Source organism: Molossus molossus, unplaced genomic scaffold (assembly GCF_014108415.1).
Source record: "Molossus molossus isolate mMolMol1 unplaced genomic scaffold, mMolMol1.p scaffold_m16_p_7, whole genome shotgun sequence".
Taxonomy (NCBI): Eukaryota; Metazoa; Chordata; class Mammalia; order Chiroptera; family Molossidae; genus Molossus; species Molossus molossus.
In genome coordinates, this window is record NW_023425401.1 from 32,004,833 (window position 1) to 32,032,431 (window position 27,599).

Here is a 27,599-nt window from a genome sequence, read left to right on the forward strand (position 1 = left end):
TATAAAAAGTAGTGATTCCAACATGAAATATTTACAAGACATGACCCAGTATCCTTCCCTGTAATAAAGAATCTTTAAAACTTGATTCAAGTTTCTTCCTGGAATATGGAGTGAGGTATGCCTTTGAAGACCAGGGAAACCAGAAAGATATGCGGGCTGCCTAAGTGTCTTGGGGGGTTGTTGGTTTGGGAAAGGAAGGGAAGGGATTCGGTGTCAGGCCCTTTGCCTAACCGGGGGCGTGGGCAGGCGGTCCCGGTCCCGGGTGGGTGTCTGCGGAGGTAGGCCGGTGGTGACAAAGGCCAGCGCCGGGCGAGGGCGGAGCCGCCGCAGCGCCCAGAGCCGGGAGCCGGCCTAGGCCGAGACGGGGCGGAGCGCGCCCCGGCCCTGAGCGGAGGCGGGCGCCGCCCACAGTGCTCCCCAGCCGGGCGGGCGAGCGGCTGCTTCCCGCGCCATGGGGCGGCTGGTGGGCCTGAGCCTGCTGGGGATCGCGCTGGGGCTGCTGGGCGAGAGGCTCCTGGCGCTCAGGTAAGTGGGGCCCTCTGGGACCGAGCCCTCCGCGCGGCCCGCCCGGCCCGGGACGCCCTCCCCGGGACGCCCTCCCCGGAGCCGCCCGGCCGCGCGTCCCCAGACTCCGGCTGCGGGAGGGGCGAAGGCCCGGAGGGCTCCTCGGAGCCCCGGGACGGCGCGTGGGGCACTCTGATCGCTCCCCGCTCCCGACTCCGCTCCCAGCTTCCAGCAAACCCAGCACAGCCTGGGCTGAATCTCGAGACTTTGTAGAAAGTTTATAACCCTTGAACGTCCCGAAGTTCTGTTCTCCCTCCCCAGATGGACAAGCCAGTGTGCTTTGCAGGGACTACTCGGGGCAGACCTCAGTGCTTTCACTTGAAAACAAAATGATTCCTCATGCGTGGAAACTTGAATTATACAGGTTCATTGCAGGTCATTGGTGCTGCCTCTCTTGGTTGCCCAAACCGGGCCCTGCCTTGAATCAAGTTGTTCGGGGCTCTGCCCTGCCTAGTTGCAGCAGCTCTCATTTGGTGGGTGGGTGGAAGATTCTCACGGAGCAGCTACTGGTCTTACCTCACTTCCTATCTCTCTCTTCATCGGGAACCCGAAGCCACACTGCCAGGCAGTACAAGCCTAGCCCGTCTCACATTTTAGTGATAATGAAAAAACACGGGTGGGTAGACATCATCGTTCCCAACGTACCAACTCAAATTTTGTAAGCCTCTTGTAAAAGAGTTCCAGAAATACTGAGCACCTCCTGTGTCTGGAGTGCTTTCCTAGGCTCCTGTAATAAAGTGCAGTCTTACCCTTAAGGAGTTTACTTTATTACAGGGCAGGAGAAAAACATTTAAAAATATATATACATTTTATATTTTTATATTAGGATGTCCAGGGCAGGTACAACTAACCCCTGCAGGCTTAAGGAAGAAATATTACATCCCCCAAAAGGTAGAGTTCAGGAGGAAGAGACATTGGACATTGGCCTTGAGGGATGGGTGAAATCCCATCCCATATGGAGAGAGCAGCTTGAACCAGGGGATTATGGTGTAGAAGTTTGGAGATTAGTGATAGAACAATTTGAGGGGAGCATAAAGGTATCAGAATTGTGGTGGTGGAGGGGGGAAGGATAGATTTGAGATGATTAAATATGTTGCAAAGTTGGGGCCTGCTTTGATAGGCAAAGGGGAATTGTTGATGTCTGTTGTATGTTTTTGTGTGTTTTATTTGTTTGTTTACAGCAGGAACCTATTAAACCACGTAAAGCACAATCAGTTGTTCTGGGTAGACATGAACTTGGAAGTTGGATGGGAACAGAGCAGTGGTTCTGAATCCTGGCTATATGTTCGGATCTGCTGGAGGACTGAGGTTGGGCCTGTACCCTATAGGTTCTGCTTCAGTTCGTTTGGGTGGGGCCAGGCATGTGCATTTTTTATTTTTAAAAAGTCTGATAATTCTAATGTGCAGTTAGAGTTGAGAAGTACTAGAATAGAGAGTGAATAGACACGGGGGAAATAGTTAAGGTACTGCAGTAGTTTGGAGAGAATAATAGGGGCCCAAACTCTGGAACCCCAGAAATGGGAGAAGTCACAGGTGATAGATACCATTTTTCAACTCTACTGTCCAGTAGCTGTAGCTTTATCTGCAGATAAGGGGATACAAGGATGAGGAACAGTGTGTGAGTGTGTGTGTTGTGGGGGTGGGGTAAGGTAGTTAGGATTGGAGGAGGCTCACTTACTGGCAGGAAATGGACATGTTAACCTTAATTTGAGTTGGATGATTTTGTATGATCTGACCAGCTCTCAGTTTCCAAGGCAAGACCATCAAAATTCACAAGCTTATTAAATTGTCCCTAAACTTCAAATCACCAGTGTTACTACAAGTTGAAGTTTTCTCAGTTAACAATTTTTTCATCTTGCTAATCTTAAGGTTTTACATTTAAATTCCTTTAAATGATAAATGTCATTGTTGTAAACCTAAGAAAAAGTAAATAAAGCTTATGTACATAGAATGCACCTGATAGGTAATTTGCAATTTAATGCATTTTTTTATTTTTTTTTATTTTTTATGAAGACGTGACTATAATACACTTTACTGAGCAGTGAATTTATATGGTGGTAACTTCATTGGATACTTGAAGCCCCAAATCGGCTGATGTGAGAATGTTGTGATGACTGATGGGTGGCTAGATTTTGCAAATAAAAATACAGGATGCCCAATTAAATTTGAAATTCAGATAAACAGTGAATCGTTTTTTTAGTGTATACATATCCCATGTAATATTTGGTACATAATTATACTAAAATATCATTCATTACTTATCTGAAATTCAAATTTAACTGGGCATCTTGTATTTTATCTGGCGACTCTATGATTTTAGAATATCAAGTACCTATTGTTTACAGAGTTTGGTGGCATGCTCAATTGCATACATAATGTTTCTCCTTTAATATCCTTAGTCTTTTTAGGAGAGTGCATGCTCCCACCTCCCCATAAGGAAAGGCTCTTCAAAAAACAGGGTTTTGGGGGTTTGTTTTTTGCTGTAATCTGGTACCTGCTGTTCCATTATTCCATTTTTAGAGATGGTACTTTGGCACTAAAGTTATTTTTCTCCCCCAGGGTGCCCACTTAAATTTCAACTTGAATTTCAAATAAAAAAATGAATAATTTTTTTAGCATAAGTATGTCCCAGATGGATAATTGGAATCAAAGTTGTCTCTTTCCTTCTGAACTGTAACTGGCTAAGGTTCCCAAGAGAGGACGGCATAATACACCTAACTTTTCCACTCCTCTCTGGTTGAACAATAAAAGGGAAACTAGAAGTACACAGATATCCCCAGGTCATTTGTTCCCTGTTGCAAAATACACACCTTGCAATGAATCATGAGACTTTCGTGCATCAGAGACCTGTGTGTGGGCAGGAACCCCTGAAACAAGCATCTGAACATTCTGCTTCTTGTCTGACACCTTTTACGATCGCTCCTGTAAGTAGCTATCCGGTCTGCTTCCGAATACTTCTGAAGGGTCAGGCTTTTTTCTTAAATCAACATCCTTCTTATCATTTATTGTGTGACTACTGTGTCACAAGTGTCAAAGTTCTTTATATTAAACCAAATTTACACTTACTGACATTTGGAAAGTAAGCTTTTTTACATTTCTGACTTCATTCAGTCTTATCTGCCTTCCCTTCTCTATTAAACGTGTAAAAACTTACGGCTGGGAGAGGTTAACCAGTTAGTTCAACAGGTAATTAGTGTTGAACCTGTACACTATGCCAGGTCTTCTGATTCCAAATACCCTTTACCCAGTTCCCCCGCAGCCTCTGAGCTTCTCTGCCATTGGAATAGATTTTTCCCAGCTCCGCGCCTAAGCACAAATTCTTAGTAAGTACGAGCATTACAGGAGCCCAAGGGGTCAATTCCAAAGGGTTTTGCAAGTCTGTATATAAAAGATAAAGCCCCAGTTTGTCCGCATTTAAGTCTGTATGTAGATAAAAGCCCCACCAGTCGCTTGCAAATTCAAAGGCTGCGAGATATGGAACAAAGTAATGCCTGGTAGTAAGACTGTTCCAGTTTAGTCAAGGCTTGTTGGTACCACAGCCTGGTGCACCCTTACTGCTGCCACCCAGTGAGGCAAGAGAGTAACTAAATGGCTCTGTTGCATTCCACTCTGGATGGGTCCTGCCATTTCCTGCGTGGAAGAATATTGATCAGTTTCATGGTGCCGACTATTGGCTCATGCTTTGAGGCTACTGCCTGAATTCATTTCCTAGCTCCACTATTTGGACCTTAGCCTTTTATTTCACCTTTTTGTGTCTCAGTGTCCTAATCTGTAGGATGGGAATAATGATCCTACCTGCTCCCTAGTGTGGCAGTTAAAAATAATTGAGGTCCTTCTCGGAAAGTGCTAGAACAATGTCAGACGCATGGTAAATGTTCGGTAAAATGACCATGATGACAATGATGTGCAAGCGGGGGTTGTAGACTTTTTATGGCATCGATCCCTTCAGCATGAGGTGGAGCCTTGACACTCAGGATCGTGTTTCCAAATTCATAAAATAAAATACATGGGAGTACAAAACAAACTTCAACACTGTATAAGTTAACACTCATTTAAATACTTGAATACTATTGCCAAAATATTTTAAAAATCTAATGTATGATACAATAAAAACATGGCCTTTATTAAAGCCTTACAGAGATCTAGAGTTAATTGAATATCTAATAGATATTTTGAAGTAGTGATGAGTATAAATGATATTTTGAGATGTCTATCACAACTGACATGTGATGTAACAATGTCTGGAATTTCTATTAGTGACAGAATTTTGGGTACTGCTAGTAGAAGCTCTGGGGTTTGTTGCCTACACTCATCACCAAAGTAAATGCTCAATTTCAGTTAGAGGTTTAAATAAAGATGTCTTTAGCCTGACAGGTATGGCTCAGTGGTTGAGCATCAAACCATGCACCAAGAGGTCGCTGGTTCGATTCCCTGTCAGGGCACATGCCCAGGTTGTGGGCCCAATCCCCAGTGGGGAGCATGTAGGAGGCGGCCAGTTGAAGGAAAGCAGTATATATTCTTTCCTGTATTACACCTGTCATGTACTTGTAACTAAAAGGAAAATAACCAAATTTTAATGAAAAAGAAAGGAAAGTGAGAAAGACAAAAGGAAGCTAGAACAGAGAAGGCGAATAGCTTTCATTTTCAATTTCCACTTTAATAGACTGGTAGTGGTTGCCTGGAACCTTGTGTCTGAGGCTAGCTCTGGGTTACAGGGAAGAGTGCTGTGATTGATTAGCAATGTCTGCAGGACAGCAGAGTGGAAATAGCCATATCATCTGACCTAGTCCATTTATTAGCATGCTATGGATATAGCGTGTTAGGGAGCAGCAGGCTATAGCAAAAATATCATTTATTTGTGTTTGTACCATTTATCTTTTTTTTTTTTTTTTTTTTTTTTTAGCATAAATGCATTAAGGCTTTTTAATTTGCTAGTCCAGAGAAGTTTGTATCGCTCTCTCTTGTATATTCCCCAAACTTCTTAAATGTATTATCAGTTAGAAGTGCTTTCAGCTGCAAGAACATACATCAAATTAATGGCAGCATATACAAAGAGAGGCTTATTTTTCTCACATGTAGGTGAGTCGTTTTAGAGCTTGTCCGTTGAGTCACTGATCCCATAAAGGAACAAGGTACTTATTTTTGTTCTTAGATCCTTTGCTAGAGGCTTTGTGACCTCAGCTTGCCATGTTAAGGATGCTGAATGGTTGCTGTAGTCCCAAGCACTGCACGTGTGGTCAAATCAGGAAGAAGGGAGGAGTGGTGCCCATTCGCTCTCTTCTTATGTCTGCCTTTTCATTTTTCTTTCTTTCTTTTTTCTTTTTTTGTCACTCCTCACCCGAGGATATATGATTATCCCGAAATACAAAGGAGGCTGGGAAAGCAAGTGTTCGGTTTGCCTGCCATGAGAAGTTTCAGGAAACGGGGTGAGAATAACTTGAGGTTTGCCAGCTGACATGTCTGCACCTGGAATACAGAGGTCCCCCAATGAGCAAAACGGGTGGTTCTGCCCCACAAAAAGCCTTGCATTTTCTCTACTGAAAGAATTTGATACTTGAAGGATCCTAAAGGATGGAAGAGAAATTCTCTCTTTCTTTTATCATAAAGACAAGAAAACATGATTTGATTAACTAGAAGTTATGCACAGCCCTGGTATAACTCTTCAGTTTTAATAGCAGGCAGTGTGCATATCGAGAGATGATACTGCACAATGACACTAGTTGATGAAGATTGCCCTATTAGCAGAGTGTAATCATCAGTTATTTATGCAAACTAAGTTGACTCTGGAAAAAAGCCCCATGTTCAAGTGTTCAGACACATCTAGATTTTATTCATATAGTTTATCTTTGAAAAAGGTAGATGGTAATCATCATTACCCCTGTTTTTGTACAGCCAAATGGGCATAATACTAAGTTGTATAAAATTGACACCTAAACAAGCGACACAGGCACTTACTGGAAACCGCAGCTGTGACCTACTGACATGGCTACACCTGGAATCGTACAATGTCAGCAGAACCTAGGAGGACATTTAGACTCATTACTTCATATGTGAAGAAGACCGAGGCCTGTAGGGATTGATTGGCTCGGCAGTGTTCATGCAGTCTTCCTGTTGGGAGAATCACAGCTCTCTTCCCTCCTTTCTCAGAAATGTACAAGAGCAGACGAGAGCACTGCCCCTGCGTGGTACCTCCCAGCTGGGGGCCGAACCTCGGGAGAGTCGCTTCACCTCTGAGTCAGTTTTCTCATCTCCAAAATAGGAAAAATGATACTTACTTCTTAGGGCTGTTTTAAGAAATTACTTCACCCAGGGACATCACATAGAATTGTCCCCCCGTAAGTAACAACAGCATCCTCATCACTGGTATTACTAATACGACATCAGGCTAAATATACTTGTTTTCCCCTTTAAATCACCCCTGCAACTCACAAATGTGAGAGTTACTGTATTTTATTTTTAAATTTTCGTTGCTATTTGATTTCTTTTTCATTTTTTATTTTAGCCATATATTTTATAGACTTATTTTTTATTGCTATATTGTTTCAAGAAATGTAACACGATTTGAATTCTGTGTTTTCAAATATGTACCGATGAACACTTTAATTAGAGACTTTATATATGCCAAGATATGTAGTAGTTGCCACCAGCCGTTGGTGATTCTGAGTTATCTAGGCCTAGTTGTTGTTTTTTCCCCTTGGTTTTGTTGAGAAACCAGTAGCCTTCCCCATATTCAGTATCCAGAAGTCAAAAGCTGTCAAGGAAATAAATAGGAGAGACAAACAGCAAATCGTCCTTTGGTCTCCTAAATGTGTGGGTGCATGAACCACTTTGAAAAATGTAAACTCTTCTGCTCTGTTGTTATTATTTATGACTGTAGAGAACAGACAGGGAAGGTGAGACAGTGAGAAAGGAAAGGGAAACATATAGTACATGGCCTTCAAAACAACAGATTCCAGATGTATTTGCCCAGCCTGCTTTGTGGCCTCCTCTAGGGTAGGAAGGAATCGAGAAGCTACTTTATTAGACCTCGAAATTGCCTCATTATTCTGCACTTTAGTTTTCATGAAACACCACCAAGCAGTTTTGCCAGAGTAAGTGGTGTCTCCAACCTTCTCACTCCAACACTCATTATCCCAGGGATGGGACCTGCATAACTATTCTCGGGGTGTCTTCTGTATGCCAGGCTCAGAACAATGCCGTTATCTCATGGCCTCCCTTCAGTCACTGTGTCATTTTGCAGCGAGCCTGAGCAGTTCTTGGCTCCCCTGGGTCCGCGGAGGGAAGGCAGGGCTTCTGTTATACACCTGGAGCTCTTCCCACCACGGCAGAGCTGTGAGACCTGTGAACCGGGGCCAGGTGCATATTTGCGTAGGAACTTGCATTCGAAGTTTTATTTGTTGAGTTCCTGACTTTCTTTTACAACCCGCATTCACCTATAGAACTTTGGGGTATGCGTTGTTATCTTAACTTCATTTCTGCTGCTGTTTTATGTTCCTCCCCTTGTCTTTCTACCTTCTCTTTTCTCTGCTTTAGATTTAAGCTGTGTTTTGTGTATGGCTATAAGCCACTGAAACCCTTTCTGTAACAAAGCAGGGAATACATAAACAGATGCATTTTTTTTTTTTTTTTAAACAGGAATCGACTTAAAGCCTCCACTGAAATAGAATCCGTAGACCTTCCAAACTGCTACTTGATTAAAGGCATCGGTAAGGATGAGAAAATGCTTGTCATACACCTTCCATTGTTTGGCCACCAACATTCAGAAACTCATTAACAGTATTTAGGCATGCAATTACTGTTTATCAGAGGAAACATCACATTAGATCAACAAAACCTCTTTCACCATCCTCTTTTGATCTCATGCACCTCTTCTTCTCTTTCGGTCTCACTGTAATTTATTAATTATTTGTAAATCCTGTTTATTGTTTGCTTGCTTGCTTGCTTGCTCAGTGACATTTCCAAACTATTTTGGTAAAGTCTGTATTCTTTGTTCTGTGTGGCCATGGAGGTCTGTGTTCCATTAGCCAATAGTCAGCTAGTAGAGGTGAGAGAGAAGGAAAAGAAGTTATAAAATAGAAAATAAAAATCTCTCAACAAAAATCTTGCCCTGGCCAGTTTTGCTCAGCGGTTATAGTGTCAGCCCATAGACCAAAGAGTCATAGGTTCGATTCCAGCCAAGGGCACGTACCTCAGTTGTGATTTGGTCCCCGGCCCTGGTAGGGGTTGTGTGGGAGGCATCCAGCTGATGTGTCTCTCTCAATCAATACTCCAATCTCTCTCTCTCTCTGTTTCCCACTCCCACTCTATCTGAGGATAAATAGAAAAATACCCTCAGGTGAGAATTAAAACAACAACAACAACAACTCTATTCCCCACAGAAATAACCACAGAGGTAAAGGTTGTTTTTTTTATCCTTCCTGATATTGCCACTGCAAATGCAAGCAAATACAGGCACACGTCAGAGATATTGCTGGTTGGGTTTCAGACCATCGCAATAAAGCGAGTATTGCCATAAAGTGAATTGTAGTCTTTTTACTAGCAGAGGGTCTTGCTTTTAATTTGTAAAAAACTCAGTATCAGGGAAACATGTGTATATCTCTTTTTCACAAATGGCATCTTAGTGTGAGGTTATCTTCTGCAACCTGTTTTCTTTCCGAATGCAGTGCAGACAGCTTTCCACATCAGCTCACGTGGCTCTACCTTGTTTTTGGTGTTTACATGTACCATGCTTTATTTAACCATTTCCCTCTTAATGCACATTTGGATGGTTGCAGTGTTTTACAGTGAACATCATTGTATGTGTAGCTCTTGCATTTGTTTGTCTGGAGGGATAAATCCTTACCAGTGGGATTGTGGTTCAGTTAGCATATATGTTTCAAGTTTTCACTGTCGTTGCTGTATTGCCCATGAATTGGCAACACTCAGCAACTCAGTGCCTCGTGTTTATGACCACATTCCCTCCACACAGGGTTCACAGGCTCTTTCAGCAAAAACAAAAGTGTAGTGACCTTTCTTGATCACACACAAGAAGGCTTCATTTTTGTGAACCCTGTCGGTTTCCAGAGAGCCTTTTCCCCTTCAGAGTTTCATTTGGCTCCGTTCCTCGCCTCTGCTTTACGCACCTGTTTGCTACGTGCTCTGTCCCTTTGCTGTCACTGCATCCCTGCTCTCCCCAGTCCTGTCTGTCTTCACCCAGACTCCTTGCCTTCTTCCTCCTGGGGCTTCTCTTTGTTTCAGTTGCCCAGACATTTCACAGGAAGATACAAACTCGGCATCAAATACCATATGGACCAGATCCGTGCTGGAGCATACAGACAGTTCTGGAATGAAGGGTGTTGGGAATCCCAGCAAACTCAGCCGTGCATGCTGCCTTCTGGCTGCTGTCACAAAGAGCCCCCTCAGAATTGGTCACCAAGCAGAAGCCAGATGTCATTAAGGAGGGATGTTGTACAAGGTTGGGAGGTTGACACAGTGATCTTTAAGATTACTATTGTCCCCTGAGTTAATAATCGTCAAATTATTAAGCAGCCCTTGGCCTTGGGAAGCCCGCCTTCTGTGAATTCAAGTCTCAGAGTAGACACTAGGGCACAGCCAGACACAGCACAGGACAAACTGCCAAATTGTTGCTGTTACAACTCACTGGGATGGATGGCCCCTCAGAGAAAAACAAGCCCAACAACATTTGTATTCTGAACAAGCATCTGTCTGTGTTTGTGACCTTTATGTTGTGATGTGTGTGAGCTGCTGTCTGGAATTGGAAAGAATGAGGAAATGTGTCACCTATGGCCCCTCGTGTGAAGTGTTTAATGCCTCCGAGGCGCTTCAAAAGGCAACCGAGCGAAGACGACGAGTGATTAGAAGTACATTTGGGATACATTTTTAGATCTAATTAGAATTGTGCCTTTTCTTTCTTTCTTTTGGCTTTTGCTCTGCGGTTAGCACACACTGGATGAACATTTGTTGAATGCTATGTTAGCGATGCATAATGGTTAATAATAGCTTGTGCTTATGTGTTTTTAACAACAGTTGCTTATTTGGTGGTCTTTGATTACAAGGAATAGCAGTGTGCTGGGCATACTTTCCCATATGGGCAAAAGCAACTTCTTACGGTATGCAGCAAGGATAGAGAGATTCTCATTTTCAGTTTCCACTTTGGAAACAGTAGTAGCCATGTACTTGAGGCCAAGTAATTCCTCCAAGAGGTAAGGTAAGACCACTACCCCCTTCCCCTTCACCCCATCAATACACACAGAGCAATGCTACATTTACCATGACGAAATGAACTCTTTGCAACTCTTGGATACTTTATACATATATCATATCATATCATATCATATCATATATCATATCATGTCTTTCTGTTTTAATAAATAATAATCATCTACCACATATTATATAGGATGTGTACCATCTGTGGGACAGAAAGTGAGCTCACTATTCTATTTTTTGTATTCCTTCCCAATGTGTTTTACAGACAGATACATTGGGAAGCTTTTACACACCTAGTATAAATATCTAAATAATAAAAATTATAATGACAAGAACTAGTTAACTGTAGTCGAGGCTTGAAAGTTTAAAACACTTTCTAAATGTTTGTGAAAATGCTGGTATTCAGAGTCGTGGACTAAAACAAAATTTTGAATGTATTGTCTCTCTTGAGTAAATGAACAATTTTATATACTTAGTAATCAAGACCTTTATAACAACTGCTGCTTGGGAGGTTTTTTTTTTTTAAGCATTAAAATTTGTAGCCTTTGTCATTGAGTACTTTACAGTCTGCCTATGAATAGGAAAACAATAAAAACCCATTACTATGAAATATAGATATATTTTTCCTTTTTTTTTTTATGACAGATAAGGACCCAAGGCTCAGAGAGATTAAGAATTTGCAATTCTCTTTCTAATATCACTCTCCCAGAGTGATTAATACACACAGCTGACTAGTAAAGTAGAAAAGTAGAAAAATAATAGTCTATATTATGTATCGGATATTCTATTGGGTATAGCAAGAGCTAATTTTCTGTTATAAAGTTACAATAAGTAACTTCGAGAAGAGAGAAATGTATTTCCTCTTACATGATCATCCAAAGATAAGTATGTGGCTTAGTGAGTGGCTGCCTGTGCTCCGTGTGGTCATCCTGGGACAAAGGCTAATGAAGCAACATGGCTCCCTTTCCCATGTGGCTTCCATTTGGGTCCAAGACTAGAACTGTGGTTATTGCCACCTCCCATCAGGAAGGGGAAGAAAACAAATTCACACGGATATTAGTTTTACTTTGTTTTACCTAGTAGTTGCATACATCTTGTACTCTCACATCCCATGAACCTAAACTTAGGCAAGTGACCACATCTACCAGCAGGAAAGGGCAGGACACCTCTGCTGCTGTGTTGCCTAAGGCACAAGGGGAATATGGATACCGGCGAGCGGTTGGCCACCTCTGACGCAGATTGGTACGAGGAGGCATGGAGGATTGGAGGCAGACATGTCGGGGGGGAAGCCAACATATGAAATTGACCACAGTTGCATTTACAAAGTGAATTGTCTGTAGAGAGGAACCAGGGGATGGCTCTGATGAAAGTTCATTAAATGCTAGGTTGCATTTTCTTTTTCTGTGTGCTTTTAAGTCAGAACAAAAGGATTTGAGTCCCAGCTTTCCAGTCTGTGATCTTGAATAATTTGTTTAACCTTTCAAAGTCTCTATAGTCTCTACTCTAAAATAAGAGATAATGATATTGCTTCTTAGGGTAATGAAAAGTATATGAAATAATGTATATAAAGTACTTAACTTAGCAGGAGACTGATACTTGGTAAACAATATATGTTAGTAGTTACTACTACTACTGCTGCTACTACTACTACTACTTTTATTATTGGAGAAAAAAATTTCTCCAGCATTGACTACCTTTCAGTAATCACACCAAAGAGATGATAGCGATGATAAGAGATGATGAAAGCCTATTGTAGTAATGGCTGTAGAAATATTTTTGTATCTGATAACATTATGTATTGGATACTCTATTGGGTATGGCAAGGGCTAATTTTCTGTTATAAAGTTACAATAAGTAACTTCGAAAAGAGAGAAATATATTTCCTCTTACATGATCATCCAAAGATAAGTAAGTGGCTTAGTGAGTGGCTGCCTGTGCTCCATGTGGTCATCCTGGGACAAAGGCTAATGAAGCAACATGACTCACTTTTCCATGTGGCTTCCATTTGGGTCCAAGACTAGAACTGGAAAATTTTCAAAAGAAAGTACAGATAAGACTTTTTCCCCCTTGGAATTAGGCCATGGATTAAACATAAAGAAGTTATAATGTAGTGAAATAAAAATACCTTTCAAAAACATTCTTCTTTCTTGATTATTTAAGCAATACCATTGTTTGTAGAAATTTTTGAACACAGAAAAGTAAAAAGAAGAAAATGAAAATCACTCAACACTCGTACCATCCACAGAAACATTATTTTTTTGTATATCTTTTTTATCTGTGTGTAAGCATGTACACATTGAAATTAAGCAATCTTAAATAATTTTTCAGGAACTACAAATTTTAATTGAGCTCCTACTAAATGGATCCAGAAAGCAAACTTGGATTGGAATTCTGTGTGTGTGTGTGTGTGTGTGTGTGTGTGTGTGTGTGTGTGGCGTAGAGTTCCCTAGTCCCTGCTCATTGCCAGTTGAGAACCACCTTGGGACTGCAGCCTAGTGGTTCTTAACCATATTGGGGTATCACAGATCCTTTAGAATCTGTTGAAAGCCCAGGACCCATTTCACAGAAAATTTCTCATCTGCACATACAGAAGACATTTCATACAGCATAGAATTTCAAAAGATTCACAGACTCTGAAACCCATTTTGGCTTCTTAGGGATCCACAGACCTCAGGTTAAAAGTGTTTTCACTATGTCGTACTGAAGCTGATATATATCTCCTTTCTAAGGAACAGGCAGATGGATCATCTTTACAAAGTGAAGTTCTTGGCATTTTTATTTTCTTTTACTTTTCTCTACTGTGTTAGAGCCAGCAACACTGGAGACAACTAGCCAAATGCAAACTCATGAATCAAAACCAAAATGGCCAAGTAGATGCTGTTTGTTTTTTGACAACCTAGAAAATAATCTTGGAGAAATCCTATGGAAAGGTTATGAAAGGGAAGATTGGATTTTGTGGACTCAAAGAATGTCATGATTTGGCTTAATCTAAGCCATTTTTATTCCTCTTTTCTTGTGTTTGGGTCTATTATCTGTCTGCGGAATTTACACAGTGAGACTGCTGGGAAGGTCTGATGTCTAATTATTTGCTGTGCTGTGTGGAGTATACTGCAGACAATCAATAAACAATCAATAGTAATTGTAGTCTGCCTCAGAGACAAGCGTTAGAAGCTTCAACTGGCCTAGTTGCCTGGTATTTTTCATTAATTTTCTTTTGCGAGATGTGTGTCCCCCCCCCCCCCCCCTGTAATTTAAAGCCTAAATTTAAAGATTAAACAGAAAGCTTTCTCTGCTCACGAGAACAAGCAGGCATTGTTTTTTAAAGAGGGACTATGTAATCCCAGGTGTTTTATCTCTGCTAATGAGAGAAATGTCTGCTTCAGACTGAATGAGCAGAGAGAGGGTCAAGGCTGTCTGCACGGTTAAATGGCCGGGAGCCCTTCATTCTGAAAGTAATATTCCCCTGATGTCAATTACTTTTGTACAGACATCTGGATTTTATCATAAGAGTGTGCAGATGTCAACTTTTTCTGTATCATCGTTGGAAATGTGGTGATTACTTGACTTTGATTTGAGTAAACATAAAATATCTAACATTTAAAGTCAGAAGTTCACTGCAGGAAGGGATTTAGACTGACGTTTATTGAAGAGAGGAGTTCCTTGGGAAAAAAAAAAAAAACACAAAAAACGGAACCATTCCTAAAGATGCAGCAGACACTGATAAAGTAAACAGAGTGCTAGTTATGCTCTGTTTAACAAATAACAGAATCTGGACGTGACATGTATCTGTTTCTTGAACTTGCAGAAACTGGTGCTGAAGATATCGACATACTTCCCAACGGCCTGGCTTTCTTCAGTGTGGTGAGTGCCTTCTTCCCAGCCCCACGGAGGAGGTGCGAGGGAGTGATGAGGCTGGCAGAGGAGTAACTTCTCTTCTGAACTCCTCCCTGTTAAAAATGTGTTCTGACACTATGCAGCTGTAAGAAAGAGAGATCTCTTATCCTTTGAGATGACATGGAGGGACCTGGAGAGCATTATGCTAAGCGAAATAAGCTAGTCAAGGAAAGACAAATGCCATATGATCTCACTTATTTGTGGAATATAATGAACAAAATAAGCCGATGAACAAAATAGACCCAGAGACATAGAAAGGAGTAAGATTCAGACTGACAAACCTCAGAGGAGGGGGAGGGGGGAGGGATGAGATAAACCAAAGAACGTATATGCATGTATGTATAACCGATGGACATAGACAACAATGCTGGGGGAGGAGGAGGTAGATGGGGTAGGGTGTCGGGGGGAGGAGAAACATCTGTAACAAAACTAAATTAATTAATAAAAAAAAAGTCACATAGAAAAATAAATAAATATAAATGTGTTCTGAAAAAATAAAACGACAGGACAAACAGGATCTTGGGAAATTTCCTCAAACTTGTCTGAATGCAAAGATGAAAAAGTCCTTATCAATCGATTTACTGTTCTTTGGGTCCCTGCTGCATTGCACTAAATATTCCTGAGCAATCTGTGTTTTTAAAGTTGGTTATTGAAAAGGATATTTGGGGCATTATTGTGAATATTCGATACTATGTTATACTGTTTCAAATAGAGCATCTACCTGGCTTTCCATTTGCTATTCAATTTTGAGCTAATATTCTTGCTGTTGTTTATTTATTTTCAAACAATATACCAACTTTCCCAGACAAGGCCAATGTTTTTCTTTTCCACCGAAGAGCCTATTATAAGAAGAAAGTCATCAACTGAGCTTATTTATACTCTTCACTGTGCCTTAATTCTTATCAACTGAAAAATAATAACCTCTACAGGCATACATTAGGACTTTAAAATTGATTGACCTGTGTGATATCAATATCCATATCCATTGTAACTGGAAAATATCAAATATCCATTGTAATCGGAAAACTGTCGAAGTGGGCCGATGAGGACGTTCTGACCACCTTTCTTCCCTGGCTGGGGCCGAAGAGAGGGTCCTTGGCATCGTCATGGGTTCAGTTTTTCTTAAGGAAGCAGCATCCATCTTTGAAGGCAGCCTGTAATCACTCTTTTTACTCTCAGCATCCATTATTTTCAGGCTCTGAGGGTCAGGAGCGATGTGTGAAAGTTGGAGATGCTTTAGAAGAGAGTCACAACACTAATAAAATAGTTGTCAGACTCATGAGAAAGGTGAGAGAAGTCGGCTGAGATGAGAATGAGGTTAGACCACTCTGCAGGCTCCTGAGGTTTTTATGTGGAGGCCAGGGAGCAGCTGGTTGGTAGCAGAGGGAAGGAGGAAATGCGGTGGGCTTTGGCAGAAACACCAGTGTTTATATCCAGTTTTTATTTATTTATTTATTTATTTATTCCTCACCCGAGGACATTTTTCCATTTTTTGTTCAGGTAGAGTGGGAGGGAGAGAGAGGAACAGAGAGAGAGAGAGAAACATCGAGTGGCTGCCACCTGCACAACCGACCAGGGCCGGGGACAAACTGCAACCGAGGTACGTGCCCTTAGCGGGAACCGAACCCGGGTCTCTCAGGACCGCAGGCCGACGCTCTAACCGCTGAGCCAAACCAGCCACGGCTATATCCAGTTTTAAAATACAGTTGTAAAAAAAAAAAAAAATTATTTAATAACCTACGCAGAATGAGTAAAATGATATTTCTAGAGTGTGTTTAGAAGCACATGCTTGCACATATGCCTACAGGCTTAGGAAACAAACACAAGGACTACTGGTCAAGGTTATTCATCACTAGCAATGCACAAATCCTGAATAAAGTAGAAGGCAGTTGCTTTTTTAGCTTTTGTTTATTTACTTTTTAAATATGTTTTTATTGATATTTTAGAGAGAGGAAGGGAGAGACAGGAACATCGATGTGAGAAACATCAATTGGCTGCCTCCCGCATGCCCCCTACTGGGGATGGAGCCCACAACCCGCGGATGTGCCCTGACTGGGAATCGAACCCAAACTTCTCAGTCCATGGGATGACACTCAATCCACTGAGCCACACCAGCCGAGCTAGTTTTTATTTTTAAAAAGGAGGTGTCAAAGATTTGTGTAACCCAGTCCGCACCTATTTCAAGATTTTCTCCCCCTAGGAGTAAATCTGAAGTTGGAGTGACATCTCGAAGCACATAAATCTATAGCCATTTCAGCTAAGGGGCTTATTACCGCCACAGTGATCTTACAACTGCGCCAACAGAATTTCCTCTGGTTTTCGTTTGTTTGTTTTTATGTATCCTTTTTTGGTTATATGACTTTTTTTCCCCCCCAAATCTAGAAACAGACCCACTTTATTTTTTTAATTTACTCAGCATTGTTACTTATATTTTCCAGAATACGCTCCTTTCTAAATAAGTAACTCATACGTCATATCAGTTGTTTCTCCCAAGCATTTTAGCCCATCCAACCCATTCTATTCCATAGTTATGGGACTGAGAGTCACCTCAAAACTAACATCACACTTGATGAGGAATTGGAAGATGTAGAATAGACTGTATAAAAGAAGATTTTAATGGCAGTGTGGATGTACTCAACACCACTGACATGTATACTTAAAAATGGTAAAGATGATAAGTTTGTGTGTATTTTGCTATAAGTAAAAAAAAAAAATTTATCTTCACTTGAGGACATTTTTCCATTGTTTTGTTCAGATAGAGTGGGAGGGAGAGAGAGGAAGAGAGAGAAGGAAAAAAAAAACATTGACGTGAAAGGGACACATTGAGTGGCTGCCACCCGCACGACCCAACCAGGGCTGGGGACAAACTGCAACCAAGATATATGCCCTTAGCGGGAACCGAACCCGGGTCTCTCTGGACCGCTGGCCGATGCTCTAACCGCTGAGCAAAACTGGCCAGGGCACACTATAAGTAAAATTTTAAAATAAAATTTTAGTCCATCTGGTGTGGCTCAGTGGTTGAGCGGTCAACCCATGTGATAAGAGGTCGCCGATTCAATTCCCGGTCAGGACACATGCCCAGGTTGTGGCCCAGTCCCCAGTGGTGGGCATGCAGGAGGCTGTCAGTCAATGTTTTCTCTCGTCGATGTTTCTATCTCTCTCTCCCTCTCACTTCTTCTCTCTCTAAAATCAATAAAGGAAAACAAAAATTTTAAGTAAATAAAAATTTTAAAAGGAGGAAAACCCGATTTCAATGTTAGGGAGAATTAAAATAACCGTGACTAGTCATCACCGTCCCTGGTAGAGCTTCCTGTGCGTGGAAACCCTGCTGTTCTTTACGGGAGATCAATAAGAATAGAGATTATTCCCCACTGAAGTGGGGCTGCCTGGTAGCCACAGCGTGATTCCAGTTTATTCTTCTTACCGGCCCTGCCAGGCCTGAAGTTATGTCATTTTTATAGATTTCTTTTTTTCAGTTGGAGAGAATGTCTCTTATGTCCAATTTTGTGCATAAACTGAGACTTCTTTTGGTACTCTTAAATTTGCATAAAATATGACTGAAAGGAGTTAAAAGAGAAAAGACCTTGATCATTTTAGTGTTTTAGCCGAACAAGCATTAAATAAAATTCAACATTGATTTCTGATTAAAAGCTCCAGGAAAACTAGAAATAGAAGGAAACTTTCTGGAAACCTACAGCAAACATAATTCTTAGTGGTGAAACACAAACTGCCTTCCTTATTAATGTTTCGAAAAGGAAGAAAATGCCCTTCAAACACTAGAACCATCAGCACTCTACTTGAGTTCTTCATAACCCAACAAAACAAGGAAAAGAAATATGAGGTAGAGAAAAAGACAAAACTGCCATTATTTTCAGACAGTGTGATTACCTGTTTTTTAAATAATCCAAGTGATTCAACAATAAACTATTAGTTCTAAGAGGAGATTTCAGTGAAATGGATTCAAAATGAACATGTAAAACTCAGTGACTTTCCCATGCACTAGGAAAAACCAAATAGAAAATGTAATAATAATAATAATAAGGTTTTATTCATAGTAGCAACTTAATTTCCAAAACTTATACAGAAAATTAAATGAGCAGAAATATTTAAAACTATTGTGTGAAGATACAGCAATGAGTGTACCGTACGGGGACTTGCCACATATGTATTTCGCCAAATCTGTTTATCTGTCTCATATCTTATAAATAGAGCTATAGCAGTTAATAAGTGGCATATGAGTAAACATGAGTTCCCAAAAAGACCAATATGTAAACAGGAATCTAGTGCGTAATGAAGGTGACATTTGGGATCGATGGGAAAAGGACAGACTGTGCGCCGTTCACTGCCCCAGGCCCTGGGTTCTAGCAGTGAACAAACGAGACAGTTCTGACTCACATTCCAAGTGGGAAGAGAACATACATGTCAGACAGTGGCAGCACTTTAACAAAATATAAAGTAAGGTGAGGCCGTGGAGAGTGGTAACTGTGGTGAGGGTGGAGTCAGGCTGCCATTTATTCCTGTGTATGTATGTGTATATGTCAAGTGGCAATAAGTGACATTTGGCACAGACATAAAGAAGTTGAGGGAAAGAGCCCTAGATCTTGGCGGGATTGGGGGTAGGATTGGGAATAACATTCCCAGGCAAAAAAAAAAAAAACAGGGTGTTTGAAGGGCCCGAGGTGAGAGAGTGCTTGGTTTGTTTGAAGAGCATCAATGAAGCCAGTATGGCCAAGGCAACAAGAATCAGGAGGTGAGGGCACAGAGATGGAGAGTTTGGGGTGTTGGCGTATCATGAAAGAGGGTGACCAGGGCGGATCATATGGGGGCCTTTAGGCTGTCATAGGATTAACAGTCAGTACATAAACTTTCTCGTATTGCCACCTTCAGCCCTACCTGGTGTCTCCCAGTCCACCAACCGTCTGGTTGCCCGAGTCTTTTGCCTCAACTCAGAAACATCAGTTATTGTTCATCTTTCAGCTTTTCAGCTCCCAATTGTGTTATTTTCTATTGTCTCCTCTTTGCTTTCTTTGGTTTGTAGCTTTATGCCACTGCTTTTAACCAAAGACTCTATCATTTATTTATAGTTCCCACTTTAATCTATAAAGATACTTAAACCTTTATATTTAACCTTTCCTTCTGTTTTGAAAAGGGTCTGAAATGTCCAGGACTCCACAGTTTTGCACCCGACAAGCCTGGAGGAATACTAATGATGGATCTAAATGATGAAAACCCTAGGGCATTGGAATTAAGAATTAGCCGTGGATTTAATTTGGCTTCATTTAATCCACATGGTATCAGCACCTTCATAGACAGCGGTAAGAGCTGATGAGCTTCCAACATTAAGAAACTTATAATGGTGTGTAAATGACTGTGGAAAATAGACTCAGATCATGTCTGTAGTGAGAGAACAATTAACTCATGAATTATTCCTGTGTTCTTTATACAAATAAGTTGATCATTTGCCTCTTCAGCTAACTATAAGTTATGCTACATTTTGAAATTTCTAACAGTTGACATCTGAAAGAATGTTTAGATTTCATGACCTTTTTATATACCTATGATCATTGCATTAAAAAATAGCTATATTTCTGAATTAAACTATAAACAGATTATTCATGAATTCTGTATGTGGAGTGGGAAACACTCTTTCTTAAAGGTCAGGGGACCAAATGATCAGAAATAACACCAGACAAACAGTGATGGGAAGGACAGGGAAGAAGAATGATCTGTTAGGTCATCTAACAACTTAGACATTTAACCTTTCCTTGCCTGTGGTATTTAAATGTCAGTGTCTGCCCAGAGTCCTATGGTTGTCTTGTAAATTAACTCTGTTCCTTCAACTTTTCAGATGACACAGTTTATCTCTTTGTTGTAAACCACCCGGAATTCAAGAATACAGTGGAAATTTTTAAATTTCAAGAAGAAGATAATTCTCTTTTGCATCTAAAAACTATCAAACATGAGCTTCTTCCAAGGTACTTAGTCCTTCTGTTCATTCTCCAGTTTATCTCCAGCATTTTCAGATATTCCTCATGGTGATCCTCTCCCTAAAACACACACACACACACACACGCTTTGTGTATGTCTGGTTTCATTGTAGAGCAGGAAAGTCAATGTCCCTCATTACAGTAATCAGTGTTCTGTGTGGATTCCCTTGAGAAATGATGAAATGCTAGGCTACAGGGGAGATGCTCTTCGGGGCCACTGTGGGAGTAGAAGACAAACCTCAGCATTTTTCTTGCTGTCATCTTTCATCTCAGATGACTCCTCACCCAACTAACCGTAATACCTGTCCTGTCAAGGCACAGTAGCCTGCTTTTTATGGAGTTCGTATGCTTTGTACAGGACTAGTTCAAAGTACTTTCACAGGGCCAGTGGTCGCTGTGGGCTAATGGCCCTACAGAAGTGGAGGGATTCAGGTTAGAAGTAGGTCACTACTACTTCAAGAACACACAGCTGGTTGAGAATGTGACTGCAAGAGAATCTTATACCTCCCTGGCTCAGCATGCATTCACCTACTGCCTCTTTAAAGTTTGAACTTGATGGATATTTTTAATTTCTACTTCCCTATCTAGGGAAGCATATAACTTCCAATCATTCTTCCAGAAATGCACTTCATAATAAATAGGAGCATAAATACCACCCTGGCAGTCTCTGCATGACGGAGCTCTTTCAGAAAGAGGGGACCCACCTACCCTGTAGCTCTGTTTTTTATTTAACAAAGGAGAGAGCAGCTCTTTCAGAAAATTTTGCATCGGGTAATTGGAATTTAAATTTAATAACACCCTTGCCTAACTGGTTTTAAAATGTAATTGTTTTTAGCATATAAATCTCCCACCTGAAGCATTGTGCCATGGCATTTCATCACCCATCTCTCTGCAAGAGTTTATTGAGTGCCTGTTCATTCTCGGCTGGTTGGCTTTGTGAGTCAGGTAGAAATTGAACAGTCAACCTTAGTTTGACTAATAACTAAGCAGAGAAACTCAGAAAAATTCAGCAACTGAGTAAATGGAAGCTAGGTAAATGTTATTGGTTTCCCAACCAGCTCACCAGCCAAGGAGGCTCTCTAGCCAAATCTATACTAAGGGTAGCTGTGTCCCTACATATTGTCGTGAGATTCTACATTTCTTGCTGTCAGAAAACACAACAACATGCTGTTGGAACCAGGACCTTTTTTTTCTTTTATACTAATCCTGCCTTAACTGCTAAATGACCTGTCTTCAACTTACCTGGTACCCTACAAATTTGTTCTTTGGCAAATGGTTTTGTAGTAGGTCGCATATGACAATAGCCATGTGATTTTAGCTGAGCTTTCCCTGGGAACCCTGTTAGCAAAAACTTAAAGCCCATACTGTGTAAACCTTCTAGATGCCTGATCTTTAATATGGAGACCAACTGGCTTTTTATTTTCTCTCACATGTGATTTTTCTCTTTCAGTGTGAATGATGTCATAGCTGTTGGACCTGCACACTTCTATGCTACCAATGACCACTATTTCTCTGATCCTTTCTTAAAGTATTTGGAAACATACTTGAACTTACACTGGACAAATGTTGTTTACTATAGTCCAAATGAAGTTAAAGTGGTAGCGGAAGGATTTGATTCGGCTAATGGAATCAATATTTCACCTGATAAAAAGTATGATCCCTTATAAAAGTGGCTTCATTTCTTCTCAGTCATAGTCGTGGGCCAAATTCACTTTGTTGTTGTTTTTCCGGTGTGCAAATAGCTTACTAGACATTTTTGGTCTTTTACGTATATGAATATTATATATACTATTTATATATATATGTGCTATATGACTAAATATGTATATGTATATTTATTATGTAGTTATATGTACTATATGTTATATGTTTACATATAATATCTAAATTTTGGTAATATTGTAGAATCTAATTTTATAAATGTAATTTTTAATAAAATGGGATCATATTTATATATACATATCAAAGTATCAGGTAAATATCTTTTTAAGTAAATATCTCATTGTTATATGGGCTGTATATTAATCTATTATGAGAATGATTCTAAACTAATTCAACCAATTATCTGTTGATGGATATGTAGAGTTTGTTCTGTATAAAAATCATTTTGTATTTCTCATTTACCACTTAAACTTATCTAAATGTATTTTTATTTTTTATTTATTTATTTTTTTTAATCTTCTCCTGAGGACATTTTTCCATTTTTTGTTCAGATAGAGTGGGAGGGTGAGAGAGGAAGAGAGAGAGAGAGAGAAACATCGATGTGAAAGGGACACATCGAGTGGCTGCCACCCGCATGACCAACCAGGGCCGGGAACAAACTGCAACCGAGGTACGTGCCCTTAGCGGGAATCGAACCCGGGTCTCTCGGGACCGCAGGCCGACACTCTAACCTCTGAGCCAAACCGGCCAGGGCTCTAAATCTATTTTTAATAGAGATTGTCAAATTGCCCTCCTTAATTATCTTACTATTTTTATATGCCCACCACAGCCTATAGAAAAGATGTTAAATTCTTTATTAACTTTCCCTTTTACTGCCTTAGCTTTTGGAACAATTTAAACTACTACAAATATAACATGAAATAAACTTGGCAGTCCTTGATAACTGTCTTCATTTTCATGACGCAATTTCTTTTTTCTGATTGGTTACAGAAAATGAATGTGCACTCATTTCATTTAAATTGTCTATAACTGACCCAGTGTAACCTCTCCAGCCAAATCTGTTTTTCTTTCCAACTCTCATCTTTCTGAGAGTCCAACTCTGCAGTCCTTCAGGCTAGAAAAGAATAATAAAAGGGGCTTCAGGGGTTAACTCCTCTTGCCCCACTTCTTTCTAAACAGTGAGCAAGTCGTGTTGGCTGTCCCTGTGCTCCTACCCCCTTTCCTTTCCACTGACATCTGCCTGGTTTAGTTTCTCATTCTCTCCCACTAGAGTGTTAGACTGTCTTCCAACTTGTTTTCAGTCCACTTCCATTTTCTGCCGCTGATGCCAGTTTGTCTTTCTGTATTCCACTAGCCTTTAAGAGCTTCCAAAAGAGGGAGCTATGTCTCCTTCATCTGTGAGGCATGCTGAGCCCTGCCAGGTGCAAAGCAAAGGCTTAGTAATTGTTGAATGAATGACCCTTTGTTATTACACCCCTTTGTTATTCTAAAAATCCAGTGGAACCCAACTGCTTATGAAATCAAGGCAGGCTAAAAGGTTGGAATTTCTTTAATACGCTAACTCCGACCTCCCTTTTCTGCTGTTTTGATACTTCTCATGCTTTAGACAAATAACTCATTATTTTGCAAACATGCCTCTCTCTTTCTGGCCCCTGAGCCTCTGCTCATGTTTTCTTTTGCCTTGAAGGTGTTTTGTCCTGAGATCCCCAAATCCGGTCTCTAGTTCCCTATCACTGCAGATCCCCCTTCCTTTGCACACCCTTCTGTGTTCTCAAGTTAGATATTTCTTCAGTCTCTAGACCTGAAGTATTAGTTATAGTACCAGTCATGCTGCATGGTTTGTTTAATGTGTACAAACCAGTCTGGTCATTCCAATATACTATAAACTCTTCAGGAAAAAAAGGCTGTATGTTTTTCATGTTTTTATCTGTTACAATACTGAGTTCATGGCTTTACACGTGGTAATAGCTCAATAGAACAGTTGCCGTCAATTCAATGAGTGAAATTACTGTAAAGTAATCCATTCGTTCGCTCTTTAGACAGAATGTTCTGAAGAGATACTTAGCTCTTCCTCTTAAAATTTTCAATATGCTAATAAACATTTTTTTCAGTATTAATGTGCATTAATAAATATTCTAGTAAAATGTGTTCTGTTCTGTACCATAACAGGTAAATGATACCTAGAAATATCATATCATATTGTGAAATGGAAAAGCTTTTTTTTTCTGAAGCCAAACATCTGTTTTATTGTCCTTTCAGTGGAAAATATTACAGACTTTATATTCAAAATGATGTCCTATATTCTTTTTCCTTGCAAACCTTTTGAAAAATAATTTAACAATTCTGTGATTGTTTAGGAACACTGAATTGATTTTGAAAGCTTACTTTTTAAATAAAAATTGACCTTTATCAAGCATTGCTTGAGGGCCCATCATTGATTAATTTCTTGGCAGATTATGAAGACTTATTCTTGCATACTGTGTTAATGAAGGTTTATGACTGTCATGGAGCTCTAACCAGTGTGTCCTTTCTGCAAAGGTACATCTATGTTGCTGATATATTGGCTCATGAAATTCATGTTTTGGAAAAACATCCTAATATGAATTTAACTCAAGTGAAGGTAAAATATTTCTTTTTCTATATAAAGTTGACATTAATCTATTATACTTTGGAATTACAGTTATACTATATTATAGCAATACCTCACTTAGAACAGAATGTGGATACCAGTATTGCTATTCTGGGGTTTTAAATATCACCACCTTGTTACTGGCCAAGCCTGCGGTTCAAGCAGTCAGGAGGACTGGCTGTGATTACCTGCTGCGGTGGGTGGGGAGTGATATTTGCATCAGATTTAGAGCCCATTCCATGAAGTACCGATGGTACGTGATGAATTCCAATAAGAATTTTCACAATTGAAAAGACTAATAGATGAATTCTGAAATGAAGATTTATGCACGCTGTCAGTTCTTTCAATAATAAATGAAGGTAGAAATTGGGTTCCACACCATTATTTTCTTCCTGCTTGACAACACATATTTTAGATTGATTAAGAATTTCCTATTTTGCTTTGAATGAGTTCTTTGTGCTAACTGATCATTGTGCATCTTTTAAGGGGAAAGGAGTTCATTTCTTAGAGAGATTGATTATCACCCTAACTTTCTTAATTTTAGGGAAGATGCAAAGTGACTCTAAATCAGTTTATTACACTTATTGGAAGCAATATTGGTGTTAAAAGGGAGAAAGCAGAGAGATGTGTGTGATTTCCCCACCTGCATCGAGGCAGGAAAGGTTAGCCCTAAATTATTTAATCAAGTGTCTCATGTCATTGAAGTATTGACATTTTTTCATTTGGAAGGTACTCAAGTTGGATACACTGGTGGATAATTTGTCTATTGATCCTTCCTCGGGAGACATCTTGGTAGGCTGTCATCCTAACGGACAGAAGCTCTTTATTTATGACCCGAACAATCCTCCTTCATCACAGGTTTTTATAGTTTTCATTTCTCAACCTTAATTATTCAAGTCTTTTTGAACGCATAAAGCAATAAACTGTCACGGGGATGGTTTGTTTAGTCTTTTTGAACCAATAATACAGTAAACTAAGGTAGTAGTTTTGTAATTGCTTTAAGCCAGTAATTGGCAGAATTTCACATTGCTCAAATACTTTTAGAAGGGTAATCTTTTGATGTATTAAATTATGGTAGCAGCTAGTCAAAAGGCATTTTTATAAAGACATGTGGCCTCCCTGTGTGCTATACTGGCAATTTTTTAAATACCTGGCTTATTGTCAACTCCCCACATGACGTGACTTTTGTTCAAGCTAAAGGAGTGTGGATGTAGGCACATTAGTGTGGAAGTGTTTCTATTAATGCTCAATTACTATAATAACACTAAATCCTGCGTTGGCATGAAATAACCAGATGGTTTAAGAAAGTACTTTCTTTGAAGGTTTAGGAAAGTACTTTAATTTAAACATTAAAATAGATTGGTAACTGTTATTTCTCAACAGCATGTGTCCTCTTAATCATTGACGCATTATGGAAGACAGGGTTATTGGTGATGGATTGGCATGAGTGGATGGTGGTTCTGTAGTAATCCTTTGTCTCTCCCGAATAGGTTCTCCGCATCCAGAATATTCTGTCAGAGAAGCCTGCAGTGACTATAGTTTATGCCAACAACGGATCTGTTCTGCAAGGAAGTTCTGTGGCCTCCGTGTATGACAAGAAGCTACTCATAGGCACTTTGTATCACAGAGCCCTGTACTGTGAACTCTAAGTTGTACTTTCGGTATGCAAGCGTGCTAACTTCTCTCAATAATTAATTTTCTATGAATGGCTAATTCTGAGGGAATTTAACCAGTCAAGTTAGCCAGGAGTGTATGACTTGTATAGTTAATTTTATTTCAGGAAAGAAAGGCCCCTTTGGTCCTTTTAGCACTTTTAACATAAAAGGAAAATGAACCATTTTCTTAAATGCCAAGTAAAGGAGAGAGAAGAAAGCTGCTTTCGGTGAAGTGAATCCACTTTGCACAGAATAAGCCTCACCTGTTCATCGGACAGATCGTGAATTCCGCTGGAACGGGGCCGGTCCTGTTTCCTTCCACTGTGCGTGCCCTCGGCTCCCACAGTGTGACCACTGTGCCTGTTCGGAACTACTGATCATAACATGTTTGGGTGTTTCACACTGACATTATTGTTTACTATAAAGGAGTTGGAGTTATATTAAAGACTAACTAAAATCCTATCATTTTGTCTGTGTTTAATTCTCAAGGCAGGTCCTCGGGGACAACAGGCAAGTAAGTGGCTGCTGCCTTGTGGCGTTTCCTTGGGACAGGCAGGCATGGCAATGTTAATTTTTCTCATTTCTCTTTGAAAGCTGAATGCAAATGAGCTCTTTATTTGAATAAAATAAAACAATCAACCAAATACTGCAACTCGAATTCCCAGTTAGTATGGAGTGTTCCATCAGCCCTCTTCCTAATGGGAGCCCACCATGCCTACAAAGAAGAGATTAAATGTTGGATCTGGAAGAGATAAAATGGTGGATCAAGCCACCACCTCATTGAACACAACTGTGACCTTTCATCAGGAGAGATTGAAGTTCGCTGTCCAGGGCCACGTGTTTAGTCCCAGCAGTGCTAGGATCAGGGCCAAGTGTGTCTGCCTCACCTGGGAGAGTTCTTGCCACTCACTGTACTTCCTATAAAACTACCTTAAGCCCTTGAGAGAGAATTTCCATTGTACTTTACCAAAAGCACTTTACTTCATTTACACTTTTTCC

The 27,599-nt window shown here is 40.2% G+C and overlaps 1 protein-coding gene across 3 annotated transcripts; it reads left to right on the plus strand.

Annotated features, from left to right (window-relative positions):
* The first annotated feature begins 427 nt into the window (after positions 1–427).
* On the plus strand, positions 428–27,112 carry PON2 (paraoxonase 2). 3 transcript variants are annotated; one of them, XM_036247170.1, is made up of 10 exons: positions 428–525; positions 8,200–8,270; positions 14,579–14,634; positions 19,817–19,982; positions 20,516–20,642; positions 22,105–22,305; positions 24,855–24,936; positions 25,675–25,803; positions 26,436–26,606; positions 27,090–27,112. In XM_036247170.1, exons 1-9 carry the CDS (start codon positions 452–454, stop codon positions 26,592–26,594), a joined length of 1,065 nt encoding a protein of 354 aa, XP_036103063.1. In that variant the 5' UTR covers positions 428–451; the 3' UTR covers positions 26,595–26,606; positions 27,090–27,112. The 3 variants fall into 3 exon arrangements, with proteins under 3 accessions (XP_036103063.1, XP_036103062.1, XP_036103064.1); XM_036247171.1 differs by lacking the exons at positions 428–525; positions 27,090–27,112 and adding exons at positions 5,638–5,696; positions 15,863–15,954 and having other exon boundaries at positions 26,436–27,062; XM_036247169.1 differs by lacking the exon at positions 27,090–27,112 and having other exon boundaries at positions 26,436–27,060.
* Positions 27,113–27,599: the final 487 nt, after the last annotated feature.

Excerpts from the sequence above, each read along its gene's own strand:
- PON2 (XM_036247170.1), top strand. The coding sequence starts at position 452 with ATGGGGCGGCTGGTGGGCCTGAGCCTGCTGGGGATCGCGCTGGGGCTG. Across the intron at positions 19,983-20,515 it reads CAGCACCTTCATAGACAGCG|ATGACACAGTTTATCTCTTT; the intron begins GTAAGAGCTGAT and ends TCAACTTTTCAG. Across the intron at positions 25,804-26,435 it reads ACAATCCTCCTTCATCACAG|GTTCTCCGCATCCAGAATAT; the intron begins GTTTTTATAGTT and ends TCTCCCGAATAG.